This window comes from Microcaecilia unicolor, chromosome 6 (genome assembly GCF_901765095.1).
Source record: "Microcaecilia unicolor chromosome 6, aMicUni1.1, whole genome shotgun sequence".
Classification (NCBI taxonomy): domain Eukaryota; kingdom Metazoa; phylum Chordata; class Amphibia; order Gymnophiona; family Siphonopidae; genus Microcaecilia; species Microcaecilia unicolor.
This window is the reverse complement of record NC_044036.1, coordinates 171,870,553-171,889,272: the sequence shown is the minus strand read 5'-3', so window position 1 is coordinate 171,889,272 and position 18,720 is coordinate 171,870,553. Positions and strand designations below refer to the sequence as shown.

At 45.8% G+C, this 18,720-nt stretch overlaps 1 protein-coding gene across 1 annotated transcript in view; it reads left to right on the top strand.

The window, feature by feature from the left end:
* Positions 1–18,720, top strand: part of IARS1 (isoleucyl-tRNA synthetase 1) — a 451,726-nt gene that overhangs the window by 346,380 nt on the left and 86,626 nt on the right. Inside the window, exon 25 of the mRNA XM_030205292.1 lies at positions 4,145–4,228. Within this exon, the coding sequence (XP_030061152.1) occupies positions 4,145–4,228 (84 nt within the window). The remainder of the gene's footprint in view (positions 1–4,144; positions 4,229–18,720) is intronic.

Sequence of the window (18,720 nt, the reverse complement as noted above, 5' to 3'; positions counted from 1 at the left end):
ACCTAGTGCTGAAAATCAGTGCTAAGCTCCTAACTTTTTTCCGTGCTTTAAATCTGTCCCTCTTGCCACTCACATTTAATGCTCCTAAATTTAACAATTTAGTGAAATTTTGAGTACAAATTTATGCACTCAGTCCTAGTAAATTTTCAAAGAGGCTAGTTTGATTCTAACTTTCGAAAGAGCCATTTTACTAAAATGCATTAAAAAATAGGCTTAGTGTGTTTAAACACGGGACTTTCCCATGCACAAGGCCCATATTTAAATGTCAGTATAATAAGGTATTTTCATTTTTTAAATTTGCAAGTCATGTGCTAATGTCATTAGAACAGGCGAATGCTAAGTTAGTGTGTGAACACTTAGCGCCTTCTATTTAAGACTTAATATGTTCTCACATTATTAAGTCTGCATTATTTAGGTGGTATGAGCTAATCTTAATGCACTAAAGGCCCTGTTTACTAAGCCGCATTATAGGTGTGTTAGCATTTTTATAGCACTTTTAACGTGTGTTACCATGTACGTGTGTTAACCATGTACGTGCCTACAATATCCCTATAGGCACATACACGGTTAGCGCACGCGCTAATTGTATGCGCATTAAAAATGCTAACGCTCCTTAGTAAACGGGGCCCTAAATGAATAATGCTTCCATGTCCATTCCTTGCCCATGGCACACCCCTTTCCAAAAATATTTTGAAAAATAAATAACATGAACTTAGCACGCGGGAAATGGCAAATTACCACAAAGTGCTTTAATGCTTTTTGTAGTAAGCATTTTTTGCATGGTAAGTGTGTATTAGGACTTGACACCATTTAGTAAAAGGACCCCAAAGTTAGGTGCATAAATCCATTGAACATTGGGTCCTAACTCTTTATTGTTATCACATAAGAGTCCTTTTATGAAGCTGCACTAAGTGGCTTTAGCAAGCCCTAACATGGGGTTTTCCCGTTCACTAAGGCCATTTTTACCACAACAATAAAATGGCCGATTTTCCATTTTTTCTGTTAATGGCCATGCATTGATGCTGCTATCAAACTAATAAAGATGTTTAATTACAGGATGCACATCACATAAGGGCTTACAGGATAGCCAATATTAAAAAAATGAAACTACAGAAACTTACAGAATTGTCAACCCACTACATTAGAAGGAGTGCCTGTCCTATCACTGGTTTCTAAATACTAAGGGGGGGGGGGGAAGAATCAGTGTAAAAAAACTTCCTATTGTGGAGAAAAATAATTGATTCCAAAAATTCCCCTTGTCCAAATCCCAAGAAAAATCCCTGAACAGCTTTTTTTTTTAAATTCATTTGGTTCTAAATAAATATAGTCAAAGAAATGAACATGCTCAAAAAGAAAATAATAAGAAAAAGTACTTATCTGAAGATCCCAAAGTCTATAGCAAACAGTCCTTCAATCCTGTGTCTCTCCGCCATCCCATGGAATCAAAAACTTAACTGTGGGCAAAAGGATTGGAATTCCAACTGCTTCGGGACCAGTCCCCTTCAGACTTTCAAACTGTTTCTCTTCAGTATTGCATCATTTCAAATCAAACTTTACCACAAATGCATTACTGTTTTTCAATTTCAAAGATCCCCTGTGGACCACTGATTCCAAGATCACTGAGAAAAGTGAAAGAAAAAAGGTGACCTTTTTTAATATTAAAAATCCCAGACTAGCTACAGTGGTCATAGGGCTGATAGAATTTAGAATGAAAATTCCAAAATCAGCTTCAAGGTAGTGTCATTTTAGATCATGCAGTTGTAAACGTGCTGAATGTGTAAGATTGCCCCGTCATCTAGATTTCACCAATACGGCCCATTTCTGCATCTAAATGATCAGAAGTAATTTATTAATCATTTGGTTTTCATCCCGGTGTTGTAAGATTTCTGAAAGGAGACAAGATGTCTTGTCAGACATCAAGGAGTTAATTTTATAAAGCCATTCCCATCAGTAAGTGATCATATACACATTTAAATGACCTCTTATAAGATGCTGACTGATGTAAAGGTACATACTATAATTTCATGGCGCATACTTTGCTGGTGTTTGAGTGGAGAATGGGCGGAGTTAGCACTTATGCACATAGAATATGAACTACCTTAATCTACGTATGTACGTGTAAAGTAAGCATTTCTGCCAAAAAGGTTTACTATTATGAGTGACCTACAGGTTGGCAGTGGAACCTCCCAAGGGGGAATTTGAAAGTGTGAGGGCAGGGTAGGAGAGAATATGAGGAGATTGAGACTGTAGTAGAGAGTGAGCATGGGGGAATGAAATGATAAGGAACAGAGAGTGTGTGGGGGTGAGTGGTGGGAGAAGGAGATTGAGGGTGCAGGGTGGAAAGGGTTTGAGAATAGTATCTCAAGTTCATGCCACTCACCCACAGCAAAGAGCAACAGACTTCTCTCAACTCTCTTCCCCTCTGCCCAAGCCAATGCTTGACATACACATCGCTACTTTTCTCCCAAGAAGCAGGATGCACAAATGCAGGACATGGAGTTATAAAACATGCTTTCATAAGTTCCCATGCAAATTTAGAGTTCTTTAAACGTTTTCTCTCGGCGGAGAATGGTTGTGCAGTAATAGCAGTCCTGACCTCTCAGGCATGTTTCATCTCTTCTGTGCTGCTTCTGAGCTGAATTACTCTCAACAGAAGCATATATAAATTGGAGAGGAGATAGTGGGAAATGGTTAATGGTGGAAATTACTTTTGCTAAGTTGAGGCCATCTGTTTATGCTGTGAATATGCACAAAAGAAACCTCCACAGTGTGTAATTGTAGATTGTCTGTTTTGTCTTAGGTTGGCAGTAAGATTTTTAGCATTATTTTTGCCCTCCTTTGTGTTACTCACTTGTGAGATGCCATAAGGTCAGTTAAAGCAGCATTCAGCACCTTAAAACTGTTTCACCTGGCTTCCAGTTCATTTGCATTTTTTTCTTCACCCCTGAAAACCTGGAAATCAGATTGCAATAAAATAGCACGTTTGATATTCAGTTTGCGGAGTTCCTATAAACTTCCATAATTTATTTTTGATAGATGATGATTTGATGAATTCTCCATGATGGTATAATATTTGTTTTGTTTGGATTCTAATAAAAAGAATAATTAGAATATTTATAGTTGTAGTTTTAAGTAGGTTCTGATTAAACACAAAGAAAAGTTTTCTGTTTCAAAGTTGTTTTCTTGTTTTATTCTTTGTTGTGTTGTTCCCCCCCCCCCCCCTTTAGTTATAGTGAACTTCTGTACTAATAATTGTAGCAGGAGTGTTCACTACTCTTTTCCCCTCGCATAGATTCATCACTCATAGCTATTAATATCATCATCACAAGTTTTACAGCCTTTCCCTGCAGCAATCACTGTTCAACTGATAAAGATATAGCATGTGAGCTTTATGACTTTTTCTTATTTTGTACCCTATTTACTAAAGTGTAGTAATGCAGTTACCACGTGTAACTTGCCAAAACTAATATGCAACAACTGCAAAGCTCCAGTTACCCATTATTAACACAAGGAAAACATTTTTTTCATAGTGTTAACTACATTGCAGATAATGCTGTACAGTTACATTTACCTATTCAAGTGGTATTAGCTGAGCCACATTATCTGGTGCATTAACAGTTACATGCTGGCTGCCTCTTAACTGTAAGGCACAATTCCCACTCATTCTCTGCCTATTCCAAATTAGCTATTGCAGAAATTTTAAGATAAAAGTGTTTTTAGGGTAATTGTGCACACATTCCCACAAGTGATGTTAGGTTAATCCTTATCATAATTTTGTATTATAAAATGAAAACAAAAAGTATTGTAAACTTTCCCACACTGTGCAAAAATAACAGATGCAATAAATTTGCTATTAGTGGCATACCCCAGTAAGACACTTGAAGTGGGGGAAGGGTGGGTTTTCAGAATTTTACTGGGAAACTCTCCTGGGAAAATGATTTCAGAAACTGACTTGATCAGCTTTGAACAGAAAATTCTAGTCTCAGAACTATTTTTTCTGCTAAAGTAAAATTTTCTGTGTTTCAGACAAATAAATATGGTAGCTTAAAAAATTTACTTCTGTTGCTATAATAGATTCATAGACCAATTCTTAAATCGGATGTCTAAATGAAGAGAATGTTTCTTCATGTTCTAACTTTTGCAGTATCCTCTGAAACAAGTGGTGGTTATTCATCAAGACTCTGAAGCTTTGAAGGACATCAGATCTCTGGAGAAGTACATTCTTGAGGTAAAAACATGGGCATCGACAGTGACATCAGTTGTGCTACTGTACCTATTCTGTTCATGCTACTGTCAGCATATGAGGCTGAATCCACCCCTGTGGTTTTTACATTTAGATTTGTGGTTTAATTTCCTTGTAAAAGAGGGGCTTCCATATCATCAAGCTGATCAATCCATAGACTGGTGGGTTGTGTCCATCTACCAGCAGGTGGAGATAGAGAGCAAACTTTTGCCTCCCTATATGTGGTCATGTGCTGCCGGAAACTCCCCAGTATGTTCTCTATCTCAGCAGGTGGTGGTCACACACAGCAGCAGCAGCTCTGGCTAGGCCTCCAAGCCTAATTTTTAGGTTTTGTTGAGTGCCTGGGGTTGAGGGCTCTTTTGAGCAAGTGCAAACCTGGTGGTCCCAGGTCCCTCCTTTTCTCCCCCCTCCCGCTGGCTCCGTTAAAAAAAAAAAAAAAAAAAAAAATTTTAAACGTCTTTAAAGGCGTTTATTTCGACGTTTATTTAAGCGTCTATTGCAGCTACTCACTGGGACACCAGGTCGTTACAACTCGGAGCGGACAGCAGGTAATTTTACCTTTTTATAGCGGGCGGGGGTTCCCCGATTCTTCTCCTCGTGGCACATGGCGTCGGAGGGCGAGGGCGCAAAGGGTCGCTCCCCGGGTCGCTTGAGCGCTTCTAGAGGGGATGCGGGGGTCTTAAAGCCTGATTCGCCCTTGTTGGGTGGCAGTTTCGTGACCGATGAATGTCCCGGTCCTTCCTCCGGCGTGGCGGTTTTTCCCGCCATAAACGCCCATCCCCCGCTCCTCGCCTCCGCCATTTTGGCCGGCCACGCGGCTCGGACGGCTTCTTCTTGGGCCGCCCTTGAGGTTGGAGACATTAATGCCATGAACGCCCTTAATTTGGGCGACGGCACAGAAGCGGCTAAAGTTAAGAGCCGTTCTTCCCGCGCGGCTCCTTCGCGGAGTTTCGCGCCGGACGCCATTTTGGATGCGCAGCAGGCCTCTCCCCCGCTGTTGCGAGCGCCGGTTGAGAGTGCGCCTAGGGCTGTTGCCCAGGCTGCGGAAGTGCACAGTCTGGGGGGTTTCTCCCCGAGTTTGTTTTGCTGCTGCATCAGGCCTTCCTCATGCACAACGCTGCCCCCGCTCCCTCGTCTGGTAAAGAGGTTGAGGTTCCCAGAGGTAAACGCCCTCGGGTTGATTCCCAGGCCTTGGAGGAATTTGTCTCCTCCGATGTAGATGAGGGCAGCGTGTCTGAGGTCTCCCAACGGTCCTTTGCGGATTCCTTGGAGGAGACGGATCCCCGCTCGGATGGAGCGGATGACCCCTCTGCAGCGCGGCTTTTTCGCCCAGAGGATTTGCCCAACCTGTTGTTGCAGGCCATGGACACTTTGAAGATTTCCTCTCCGGAGGACGTCTCTCCCTCAGCCCCTGTTGGCTCTGCCATTATGCTGGGGACGAAGCGCCCGCCTAGAACCTTCCACGTGCATGATGCCATGCACACCTTAATTTCGGCTCAATGGGATGTCCCAGAAGCGAGCCTTAAAGTGGCTAGGGCTATGTCCCGCCTCTATCCTTTGGCTGTGAGTGAACGTGAGGCCTATCTGTGGCCTACCGTGGATTCTTTAATCACTGCGGTGACTAAGAAAACGGCATTGCCGGTGGAAGGTGGCACGGCCCTAAAGGACGCCCAAGACAGGAGATTGGAGGCGGCCTTAAGGTCGTCCTTTGAGGCGGCTGCTTTAAGTTTGCAGGCCTCAGTTTGCGGATCCTATGTGGCCAGGGCGTGCCTGACTATGGTGCAGCGGGCTTCCCCCTCGGATCATTCCTTGAGGGATGATTGGCCAGCCCTGGAATCGGGCTTAGCCTATGTGGCAGACTTGCTGTATGATGTCTTGAGAGCCTCAGCTAAAGGCATGGCTCAGACAGTCTCTGCGCGGCGGTGGCTTTGGCTGAAACATTGGTCTGCTGACCACGCCTCTAAATCCCGCCTGGCTAGGTTGCCTTTTAAAGGCAAGCTGCTCTTTGGGGTCGAGCTGGACAAAATCGTGACCGATCTCGGCACATCTAAGGGCAAGAAGTTACCAGAGGTCAGGGCTCGGGCTAGTGCTCGTCCCGGTACCTCCAGAGGACGGTTTCAGGAAGCCCGTCGGTACCGCCCGGGCAGGTCGGGGTCTTCTGCCCCCTCTTCCTTTAAGAGGCATTTCTCCCCCAAGCAGCGTTCCTTTCGCAGAGACCGCCGTCCCGGAGGTGCTCCCTCCGGTCCTCCCCCAGGGTCTCGTACCCAATGACGGGGTCTTGGTCCACGCCCCAGTGCAGATTGGAGGACGGCTGTCCTCGTTTCTGGGCGAGTGGACCACAATAACTTCAGACGCTTGGGTGCTGGAAGTCATCAGAGACGGCTACAAGCTAGAGTTCTGCCGACCCTTAAGAGACGGGTTTGTACTCTCTCCCTGCAAGTCTCCGGTCAAAGCTGTGGCAGTGCAGCAGACTTTGGACAATCTGATCCGCCTGGGTGCGGTCGTTCCGGTGCCAGAAAGTCAGCTTGGCAAGGGGCGTTACTCCATTACTTTGTGGTACCAAAGAAAGGAGGTTCTGTCCGGCCTATCCTCGACCTCAAAGGGGTCAATCGGGCCTTGAAAGTGCGGCACTTTCGCATGGAGACTCTCCGCTCTGTTATAGCGGCAGTGAAGGCAGGGGAGTACCTGGCTTCCTTGGACATCAAGGAAGCGTACCTGCATATTCCCATCTGGCCTCCTCATCAACGCTTTCTGCGTTTTGCAGTCCTGGGCCGACACTTCCAGTTCAGAGCCCTCCCGTTCGGGTTGGCTACTGCTCCGCGGACCTTTTCCAAAGTAATGGTGGTCATAGCGGCCTTCCTGCGAAAGGAAGGAGTACAAGTCCATCCTTATCTGGACGACTGGTTGATCCGAGCCCCCTCTTATGCAGAGTGCGGCAAAGCTGTGGACCGGGTAGTTGCTCTTTTGAGCTCCCTGGGATGGATCATCAACTGGGAGAAGAGCCAGCTGCGCCCGACTCAGTCCCTGGAGTATCTGGGAGTTCGATTCGACACCCAAGTGGGCAGAGTGTTCCTGCCAGACAATCGGATTGTCAAACTTCAGGCTCAGGTGGACCAGTTCCTGGTAGCCTCTCCTCTTCGGGCTTGGGACTATGTGCAGCTGTTGGGCTCTATGACGGCCACGATGGAAGTAGTGCCCTGGGCCAGGGCTCATATGAGACCACTACAACACTCTCTGCTGCAGCGCTGGACTCCGATGTCGGAGGATTATGCGGTGCGTCTTCCCTTGGATCCAGCAGTGCGCAAGGCGCTGAGCTGGTGGATGCAGGCAGACAAGTTGTCTGCAGGAATGCCTCTGGTGACCCCAGAGTGGATTGTCGTCACGACGGACGCCTCATTGTCGGGCTGGGGAGCCCACTGCTTGGGAAGGACAGCGCAGGGGCTCTGGTCTCCTGCAGAGGCGAAGTGGTCTATCAACCTCCTGGAACTCAGAGCCATTCGGTTGGCGCTTTTGGAGTTCATCCCGGTACTGGTGCTGAAGCCTGTACGGGTACTGTCGGACAATGCCACGGCTGTGGCCTATGTCAACCGCCAGGGAGGTACCAAGAGCGCCCCTCTAGCCAAGGAGGCTATGAGTCTATGCCAGTGGGCGGAAGCGAACCTGGAACAGCTGTCAGCGGCCCACATTGCCGGAGTCATGAATGTCAAGGCGGACTTTCTCAGTCGCCATACCTTGGAGCCCGGAGAGTGGCAGCTATCTGCTCAGGCGTTCTTGGACATCACGAAGCGCTGGGGCCAGCCGAGCCTAGATCTGATGGCGTCATCGGCCAATTGCCAAGTGCCGCGCTTCTTCAGCAGAGGACGGGACCCTCGATCCCTGGGAGTAGATGCTCTTCTCCAACAATGGCCGACACAAGAGCTTCTCTATGTGTTCCCACCCTGGCCCATGTTGGGCAGGGTCCTAGACCGGGTGGCAAGACATCCCGGCAGGATAATCCTGGTGGGTCCGGATTGGCCCAGACGTCCCTGGTATGCGGACTTGATCAGGCTCTCAATCGACGATCCTCTGCGGCTGCCAGTGGAGCAGGGCCTGTTACATCAGGGTCCCGTGGTGATGGAGGATCCCTCCCCCTTTGGTCTTACGGCCTGGCTATTGAGCGGCAGCGTCTGAGGAAGAAGGGCTTCTCAGACAAGGTCATCGACACTATGCTGAGAGCGAGGAAACGCTCTACTTCTACTGCTTACGCCAGGGTTTGGCGTATCTTTGCAGCGTGGTGTGAAGCAGGCTCACTTTCTCCCTTCACTGCTCCAATTTCTTCAGTGTTGGCGTTCCTGCAAGAAGGTCTGGACAAAGGCCTGTCGCTCAGTTCCCTTAAGGTCCAGGTAGCGGCTCTGGCTTGCTTCAGGGGCCGCCTGAAGGGTGCTTCCCTGGCTTCCCAGCCAGATGTGGTGCGCTTTCTCAAGGGAGTTAATCACCTGCGCCCTCCTCTGCACTCAGTGGTGCCTGCGTGGAATCTCAACCTGGTGCTAAGAGCATTGCAGAAGCCGCCGTTTGAACCCTTGTCGAGGGCATCTCTGAAAGACCTGACGTTGAAAGCAGTCTTTTTGGTGGCTATCACTTCAGCCAGAAGAGTTTCCGAGCTCCAGGCGCTCTCATGTCGAGAGCCTTTTCTGCAGTTCACTGAGGCAGGAGTGACTATTCGCACAGTGCCTTCCTTTCTGCCCAAGATTGTTTCTCGCTTCCATGTGAATCAGCAGCTCTGTCTCCCTTCCTTTCGTAGGGAGGACTACCCAGAGGAGTACTCTGCTCTTAAATATCTGGATGTGAGACGAGTCATCATCAGATACTTGGAAGTGACCAATGATTTCCGGAAATCGGATCATCTGTTTGTCCTGTTTGCAGGTCCTCGTAGGGGTCTGCAGGCTGCTAAGCCTACAGTGGCAAGATGGGTCAAGGAAGCCATTGCAGCGGCGTATGTGGCCGCAGGGAAGGTGCCGCCTATCCAGCTGAAGGCTCACTCCACAAGAGCTCAGGCGGCCTCGATGGCAGAGGCCGGTTCCGTCTCCTTGGAAGAGATATGCAAGGCGGCAACTTGGGCTTCGGCCCATACATTCTCCAAGCATTACCGCTTGACTGTGGCTGCTCGGGCGGAGGCCCGGTTTGGAGCTTCAGTGTTGCGGTCAGGGATTTCTATGTCCCGCCCTGGGTGAGTACTGCTTCGGTACATCCCACCAGTCTATGGATTGATCAGCTTGATGATATGGAAGGTAAAATTATGTATAATCATACCTGATAATTTTCTTTCCATTAATCATAGCTGATCAATCCATAGCCCCTCCCAGATATCTGTATTGTTTTATTCTGGTTGCATTTCAGGTTCAAGTTTACTCTTCAGTTACTTCAGAAAGACTTCGTGTTCAAGTTTTTTCACTTGGATTCTTCAAGAGTTAAGACGAGTTTGTGTTACAGTGAGCTGCTGCATTCCTCTCCCCTCCGTTTTACGGGGCTGGATTGAGACTTATAATTCTGCCGGCACTCCCTCCCGCTTCGTGCGGCTGTAGGGCAGTTTTGTACCCCTCCCGCTTCGGCGGTGTTCGGGTCAGTCAGCTCCTCCCGCGGTTGCGGTTGCAGGATAAGCCAGATCCCCCCGCATCGGCGGGGTGGTGTCCCTCCCCCGCTCCGCGGGGATGAGCTGGACGGATTCCCCTCCCCCACTTGTGTGGGGATGAGCTGGGTTAATTCCCCTCCCCCGTTTCGGCGGTGGTGAGCTGGGCAGAGTGTCCCTTCGTGGGTGTAATTCTCTAAGTGCTGAGTCCTGCGGATGGAGCTTTGATATCGACATACTGAGGAGTTTCCGGCAGCACATGACCACATATAGGGAGGCAAAAGTTTGCTCTCTATCTCCACCTGCTGGTAGATGGACACAACCCACCAGTCTATGGATTGATCAGCTATGATTAATGGAAAGAAAATTATCAGGTATGATTATACATAATTTTACCTTATGCAATCTCTTACAGCCCATTTGTTTGCTACAAATTTAGGGAGAAGGACAGTTTTTCAAATTAGTCCTACTTGTATCTAAACAGGTGGTGCGTTGGGGGATTTGAAATACAGTTCTTAATTCTTAGGGCAGTTATTCTCAAACCTAGTCATTGGGGCTAAGCACACACCTAGCCAGTCAGATTTCCAGGATATCCCCCATGAGTATACATGAGAGATTTGTATACAAATGAGGCAAGGCATGCAAATCATTCTCTTGCATATTCATCATGGATATACCTGACAGGCTAGCTGTGTTCTTGGCTCCGAGGGCAGGGATGAGAATCACTGCCCTAGGGAGCACAAGGTGGATTAGAAATTGAATTGTTTGGAGGAACTGACACACACTCGGACTCATTTTCGAAAGAGAAGGACACCCAACTTTCGACACAAATCGGAAGATGGGCATCCTTCTCACAGGGTCATCCAAATCGGTATAATCGAAAGCCGATTTTGGTCGTCCCCAACTGCTTTCTGTCGCAGGGACGACCAAAGTTCAAGGGGGCATATCGGAGGCGTAGTGAAGGCGGGACTTGGGTGTGCCTAACACGTGGACGTCCTCGACCCATAATGGAAAAAAAAGGTCGTCCCTGATGAGCACTTGGACGACTTTACCTGGTCCTGTTTTTCTTACGACCAAGGCACAAAAAGGTGCCCGAACTGACCAGATGACCAGAGAGAATCGGGGATGACCTCCCCTTACTCCCCCAGTGGTCACTAACCCCCTCCCACCCTAAAAAAAAAACTATCTTTCAAAATATTTTTTGCGAGCCTCAGATGTCATACTCAGGTCCGTAACAGCAGTACGCAGGTCCCTGGAGCAGTTGTAGTGGGTGCAGTGCACTTCAGGCAGGTGGACCCAGGCCCATCCCTATCCCCCTCTCTACCTGTTACGTTTGTGGCGCAAACAGCCAGCCCTCCAAAACCCACCACAAACCCACTGTATCCACCCGTAAGGGCTATGGTAGTGGTGTACAGTTGTGGGTAGTGGGTTTTGGGGGCTCAGCAGACAAGGTAAGGGAGCTATGTTCCTGGGAGCAATTAATGAAGTCCACTGCAGGGCCCCCTAGGGTGCCCGGTTGGTGTCCTGGCATGTCAGGGGGACCAGTGCACTAGAAATGCTGACTTCTCTCACGACCAAAGGGCTTGCATTTGGTCGTTTCTGAGATGGGCATCCTTAGTTTCCATTATCGCCGAAAATCAGAAACGACCAATTCTAGGGATGACCTAAATTTCAAGATTTGGGAGTCCCCGACCGTATTATTGAAACGAAAGATGGACGTTTGTCTTTTTCGATAATACGGGTTTCCCCTCCTCTCCATTGGAATGTTTTGCGAGGACGTCCTGAACAAAACTTGGGCGTTCTTTTCGATTATGCCCCTCCACGGGTCCAAGAGATCACTTCTTATTAATACAAAACTTGTAGTTCAATATCAAAGCCAACCACAAAATACTAAAAAAAACCAAACTTGAAAATGTTTTAAATATAAAAGGAACCCTCAGACAAAATGTTCACCCACACATAGCCTCTGCTGAATGTATAAAGGCTTCAAGGATGACTTTCTTTCTTTCATCAGGTCTTTAGTTGTTAAAACTATAGTGCACCATAAACCCTCATTAGTGCTCAATATCTGTGTGCTGTGACAACGCAATTTTTTTTTTAAAGGTCCAACTAAATATTTATTTATTTATTGCATTTGTATCCCACATTTTCCCACATTGGATCATGTTGCGGAATGAATCCCTGGGAAAGTAAGGTTTTATACATTTGAGCTTCCACATAGTGTGGAACATTTTCTTGGTTGTGTTCTTGGCTTGGCTTTCTAGCATTAGGTTGTGGTCAATTGTTATGTCTGAGGTTGAGAGGGATGAACCCTGTGCGTTAATTGCCGAGGGGGGAACATTATTGTATTGGGACGAGAGAATGAGACATTGGGTTTAATTTCTGTTGAGTTTTAACTTGAATGCCGATGCCCAGGATTCCATGATGGTCATGCTGTTTATTATTTCCTTGGTGATTTCTGTGAGGTTCTGTTTGAAGGGATATAGATGGTGATGTCATCTGCGTAGAGAAATAGATTGAAGTCTTGTTTGGATAGAGATTTAGACAGTGGTGTCATCATTAGGTTGAATAATATAGGTGAGAGCGGTGATCCTTGTGGTACTCCAAATTCCGCTTTCCAAGGTGGAGATATATCTGAGTTTGATTTGACTTGGTATGTTCTGGATGTCAGAAATCCCTTGATCCAGGAGAGTACTTTTCCTGTAATTCCTATCTTGTCAAGGATTTTCAGTAGTATGTGGTGGTCGACCATATTGAATGCGCTTGATAGGTCACATATAAGTAAACATTAAAACAGATCATTTATCTGGATGAAAATGCTCCAGCATCCACAAAATTGTGATCCACAGATTCAAAATCAAGTAGGCCGTTGTCTCAAATTGCTCCATTCCTGACTCCGCGTGTTTTGTATATTATGAACTGCTTCCAGGGACTTGGGTGGAGACTTACTTCACCCATATAATAAAGTTGGCTTCCAAACAGCACTTGTGCCTGTTGAATAATTGTGTGTCAGTGTACTTGTCTTTCAGAAGGCAACCGCTTGTAGCCGGCTCTGATGATGTCACCATAAGGAGAAAACCTTTATTGACAACTTCAACACAGAACAAAACATGCACTCAATAAGAACCACATAGAACCCACACAAGCGTATGCAAAATGTTATAAAAAGCTGGGTGGCTGGTGGACTTGAGGATCACCTAGTGACTTCCCTGCCTGGTGTGAAGGTGGTGGACCTCACGCATCACCTAGATAGGATTTTAGATAGTGCTGGGGAGGAGCCGGCTGTCTTGGTACATGTGAGTACCAATGACATAGGAAAATGTGGGAGAGAGGTTCTGGAAGCCAAATTTAGGGTCTTAGGTAGAAAGCTCAAATCCAGAACCTCTAGGGTAGCACTTTCTGACGTGCTACCCGTTCCACGCGCAGGGCCCAAGAGACAGGCAGAGCTCCAGAGTCTCAATGCATGGATGAGACGATGGTGCAGGGTGGAGGGTTTTAGATTTGTTAGGAACTGGGCAACATTCTGGGGAAGGGGGGAGACTATTCCGAAAGGATGGGCTCCACCTTAACCAGGGTGGGACCAGGCTGCTGGCATTGACATTTAAAAAGGAGGTAGATCAGCTTTTAGACTAAAAACTGGGGGAAGGCTGACAGTCGCTCAAAAGCGCATGGTTCGAGAAAAGGTATCTTTCAAACATACAGTGGGGGAAATAAGTATTTGATCCCTTGCTGATTTTGTAAGTTTGCCCACTGACAAAGACATGAGCAGCCCATAATTGAAGGGTAGGTTATTGGTAACAGTGAGAGATAGCACATCACAAATTAAATCCGGAAAATCATATTGTGGAAAGTATATGAATTTATTTGCATTCTGCAGAGGGAAATAAGTATTTGATCCCTCTGGCAAACAAGACCTAATACTTGGTGGCAAAACCCTTGTTGGCAAGCACAGCGGTCAGACGTCTTCTGTAGTTGATGATGAGGTTTGCACACATGTCAGGAGGAATTTTGGTCCACTCCTCTTTGCAGATCATCTCTAAATCATTAAGAGTTCTGGGCTGTCGCTTGGCAACTCGCAGCTTCAGCTCCCTCCATAAGTTTTCAATGGGATTAAGGTCTGGTGACTGGCTAGGCCACTCCATGACCCTAATGTGCTTCTTCCTGAGCCACTCCTTTGTTGCCTTGGCTGTATGTTTTGGGTCATTGTCGTGCTGGAAGACCCAGCCACGACCCATTTTTAAGGCCCTGGCGGAGGGAAGGAGGTTGTCACTCAGAATTGTACGGTACATGGCCCCATCCATTCTCCCATTGATGCGGTGAAGTAGTCCTGTGCCCTTAGCAGAGAAACACCCCCAAAACATAACATTTCCACCTCCATGCTTGACAGTGGGGATGGTGTTCTTTGGGTCATATGCAGCATTTCTCTTCCTCCAAACACGGCGAGTTGAGTTCATGCCAAAGAGCTCAATTTTTGTCTCATCTGACCACAGCACCTTCTCCCAATCACTCTCGGCATCATCCAGGTGTTCACTGGCAAACTTCAGACGGGCCGTCACATGTGCCTTCCGGAGCAGGGGGACCTTGCGGGCACTGCAGGATTGCAATCCGTTATGTCGTAATGTGTTACCAATGGTTTTCGTGGTGACAGTGGTCCCAGCTGCCTTGAGATCATTGACAAGTTCCCCCCTTGTAGTTGTAGGCTGATTTCTAACCTTCCTCATGATCAAGGATACCCCACGAGGTGAGATTTTGCGTGGAGCCCCAGATCTTTGTCGATTGACAGTCATTTTGTACTTCTTCTATTTTCTTACTATGGCACCAACAGTTGTCTCCTTCTCGCCCAGCGTCTTACTGATGGTTTTGTAGCCCATTCCAGCCTTGTGCAGGTGTATGATCTTGTCCCTGACATCCTTAGACAGCTCCTTGCTCTTGGCCATTTTGTAGAGGTTAGAGTCTGACTGATTCACTGAGTCTGTGGACAGGTGTCTTTCATACAGGTGACCATTGCCGACAGCTGTCTGTCATGCAGGTAACGAGTTGATTTGGAGCATCTACCTGGTCTGTAGGGGCCAGATCTCTTACTGGTTGGTGGGGGATCAAATACTTATTTCCCTCTGCAGAATGCAAATAAATTCATATACTTTCCACAATGTGATTTTCCGGATTTAATTTGTGATGTGCTATCTCTCACTGTTACCAATAACCTACCCTTCAATTATGGGCTGCTCATGTCTTTGTCAGTGGGCAAACTTACAAAATCAGCAAGGGATCAAATACTTATTTCCCCCACTGTATCACTAAAACAGGGAAGATAGAATATCACAGTAATGAGGTTGTAAAAGAGAACATAGTAGATCAGGTGTTCTTAAATAAAAATAAAAATCAGACAAAAGATTGCAAATTAATACTGTCAAGTACTGAGCATGATGTAAATAGCAACAACAAACGTAGTTTGTAAAGTCTAAATGCGAATGCTGGAAGCCTAAGAAATAAGATGGGAGAGTTAGAATATATTGCACTAAATGAAAAATTTGATATAGGCATCTCTGAAACCTAGTGGAAGGAGGATAACCGGTGCACTGTCATACCAGGGTATAAATTATATTGTAGTGATACGGTGGATCGAATTGGTGGAGGGGTAGCATTGTATGTTAAGGAGGACTTTGAATCAAATAAATTGAAAATTCTGCAGGAAACAAAACACATCTTGGAATCCCTGTGGATTGAAATTCCATGTGTAAAGGGGAAAAGGATAGTGATAGGAGGGTACTACCGACCACCTGGCCAGGATGAACAGATGGATGTAGAAATGTTAAAGGAAATTAGGGAGGCTAACAAACTGGGCAACAGAATAATAATGGGTGATTTCAATTACCCCAATATTGACAGGGTGAATGTAACATCAGGGCATGCTAGGGAGATAATATTCCTTGACGAAATCAAGAACTGCTTTATGGAGCAGCTGGTACAGGAGCCAACAAGAGAAGGAAAACTTCTAGACCTAGTCCTTAGTGGAGCACATGATCTGGTGCGGGAGGTAATGGTGATGGGCTGCTTGATAACAGTGATCATAATAGGATCAGATTTGATATTAGCTTTGAAGTAAGTATACACAGGAAATCCAACGCGTTAGTGTTTAACTTTCAAAACAGAGAGTATGATAAAATGAGAAGAATGTTGAAAAAAAAAAACTTAGAGGAGCGGCTGCGAAGGTCAAAAATTTACATCAGGCGTGGATGCTGTTCAAAAATACCATCCTGGAAGCCCAGGCCAAATACATTCCACATATTAAAAAAGGAGGACGGAAGACCAAACGACAGCTGGCATGGTTAAAAAGTGAGGTGAAGGAAGCTGTTAGAACTAAAAGAAAATCCTTCAGAAAATGGAAGAAGGAACCAACCGAAAATAATATGAAACAGCCTAAGGAATGTCAAGTCAAATGCAAAGCGCTGATAAGGAAGGCAAAGAAGGACTTTGAAAAAAGGATTGCATTGGAAGCAAAAACAAATAGTAAACATTTTTTTAGGTATATTAAAAGCAAGAAGCAGCAAAAGAATCAGTTGGACCGCTAGATGACCGAGCGGTAAAAGGGGCACTCGGGGAAGACAAAGCCATAGCAGAGAGATTAAATTAATTCTTTTCTTCGGTCTTTACTGAGGAAGAATTGGGAGAGATACTGGTGCCAGAAATGGTATTCAAAGCTGACGAGTCAGAGAAACTGAATGAAATCTCTATAAACCCCTGTAGTGGTCTTATTACATTTTTAAGGATGAGTACTGTCAGCAAGTTTCCAGTTCTTCAGTCCATACAACACAACAGAGAATAGTCTGTGTAGATTGTCAACAACAATACAGCCTTCCTGCTCTTAAGGCTTCCTGTATGACAGGTTTGCTACATTTATGTTGATTTGGGATTTTTTTCCAGGTTTTGTATTTCTTAGTGTGCCTGGTTTGTGGAGAGAGTTATTGCTGCTATTGCTCAGATGACATGAGAATCAGAATCAGGTACAGCGAAGGGCGACGAAAATGATAGTGGGGATGGGACGACTTTCCTATGAAGAGAGGCTGAGAAGGCTAGGGCTTTTCAGCTTGGAGAAGAGACGGCTGAGGGGAGATATGATAGAAGTGTATAAAATAATGAGTGGAATGGATCGGGTGGATGTGAAGCGACTGTTCACGCTATCCAAAAATACTAGGACTAGAGGGCATGAGTTGAAGCTACAGTGTGGTAAATTTAAAACGAATCGGAGAAAACTTTTCTTCACCCAACGTGTAATTAGACTCTGGAATTCGTTGCCGGAGAACGTGGTACGGGCGGTTAGCTTGACGGAGTTTAAAAAGGGGTTAGATAGATTCCTAAAGGACAAGTCCATAGACCGCTATTAAATGGACTTGGAAAAATTCCGCATTTTTAGGTATAACTTGTCTGGAATGTTTTTACGTTTGGGGAGCGTGCCAGGTGCCCTTGACCTGGATTGGCCACTGTCGGTGACAGGATGCTGGGCTAGATGGACCTTTGGTCTTTCCCAGTATGGCACTACTTATGTACTTATGACTTGCAATGAGAAATATCCTACCTGTTGTTGGAGAGAGTGGTTTTTTGTGGCTACAGAGTATGTTTACATTTAACTTGCAACTACATTCAAAAGACATGAATTGAGGTTGAAGAGGGGCACACTCAAGAGTAATGTCAGGAAGTATTTTTTTATGGAGAGGGTGGTGGATACATGGAATGCCCTCCTGCGGGAAGTGGTGGAGATGCAAATGGTAATGGAATTCAAACATGTGTGGGATAAACATAAAGGAATCCAGTTTAGAAGGAATGGATCCACTGAATCTTAGTGGAGATTGGGTGGCAACACCGGTAATTGGAAAGCAGAACCAGTTCTGTGCCCTGGTCGTGACTGAATTGATATGGATGGGCTGGAGTGTAAATTTTAAGGGGCTTCAATGTTAGCTTCAGAACGTTTAGTACAAGAACAGTGCTGGGCAGAATTCTGCAGTCTGTGCCTTGAAAATGGCAAGGACAAATCAAACTCGGGTAAACATATAAACTATTGCATACCATGTATAATGAGTTTATCTTGTTGGGCAGACTGGATGAACCATACAGATTTTTATCTGCTATCATTTACTATGTTACTATGGTTTATATAGTATATACAGGTACTTATTTGTACCTGGGGCAATGGAGGGTTAAGTGACTTGCCCGGAGTCACAAGGATCTGCAATGGGAATGATCTCCCAGACACCCATTGTTTGTCCCTTTCTTGACTATTTCATCATTTCAGCTCTAGTCTATTAGATTCCCAGCCCATAGCTCTTCCTCTTCCATTCTGTACTAGCTCTTTCATGTTTCTGGTAGTGACATGATGCTGAACAGCAAAGTGTTGAATTCTTCACTCTTGCCCATCTCTGTACTGTGCAGTAGGCACTTCAATCCTAACAGGAAACATGGGGAAAGCAGCATGTAGGGCACTGTGGGAACTGTGAACGCAGTGTCTTTATTGACGTCCTGCCACTATTGCCGGTCTGTGTGTTCTGCTGCAGCACTATACTCAGTTCACAATACTCTGCTAGTTCCTCTTACAGACCATTTCTGACAAGTCTGTGGACTAGTTGTTTGAGTTTCTTACATAAAATTGATTAAAATGGGTGAAGTAGTTTTTCTTTTAAATTTGATGAATGTTAAAAGAAGTAGAAGAAATAAGTCACTCTGTATAATACATGTAATGCATTTTGGCAGAGGGAAGACTTGTTAAATCTCAAGATTACTCAGAGTAGAGTTTATGGGGCCATCTCTCAAGCCCCCCCGATTGATTACTATGGGGCCCTTTTACAGAGCAACGTTCTTTCCACTCACTCTTTCTGGA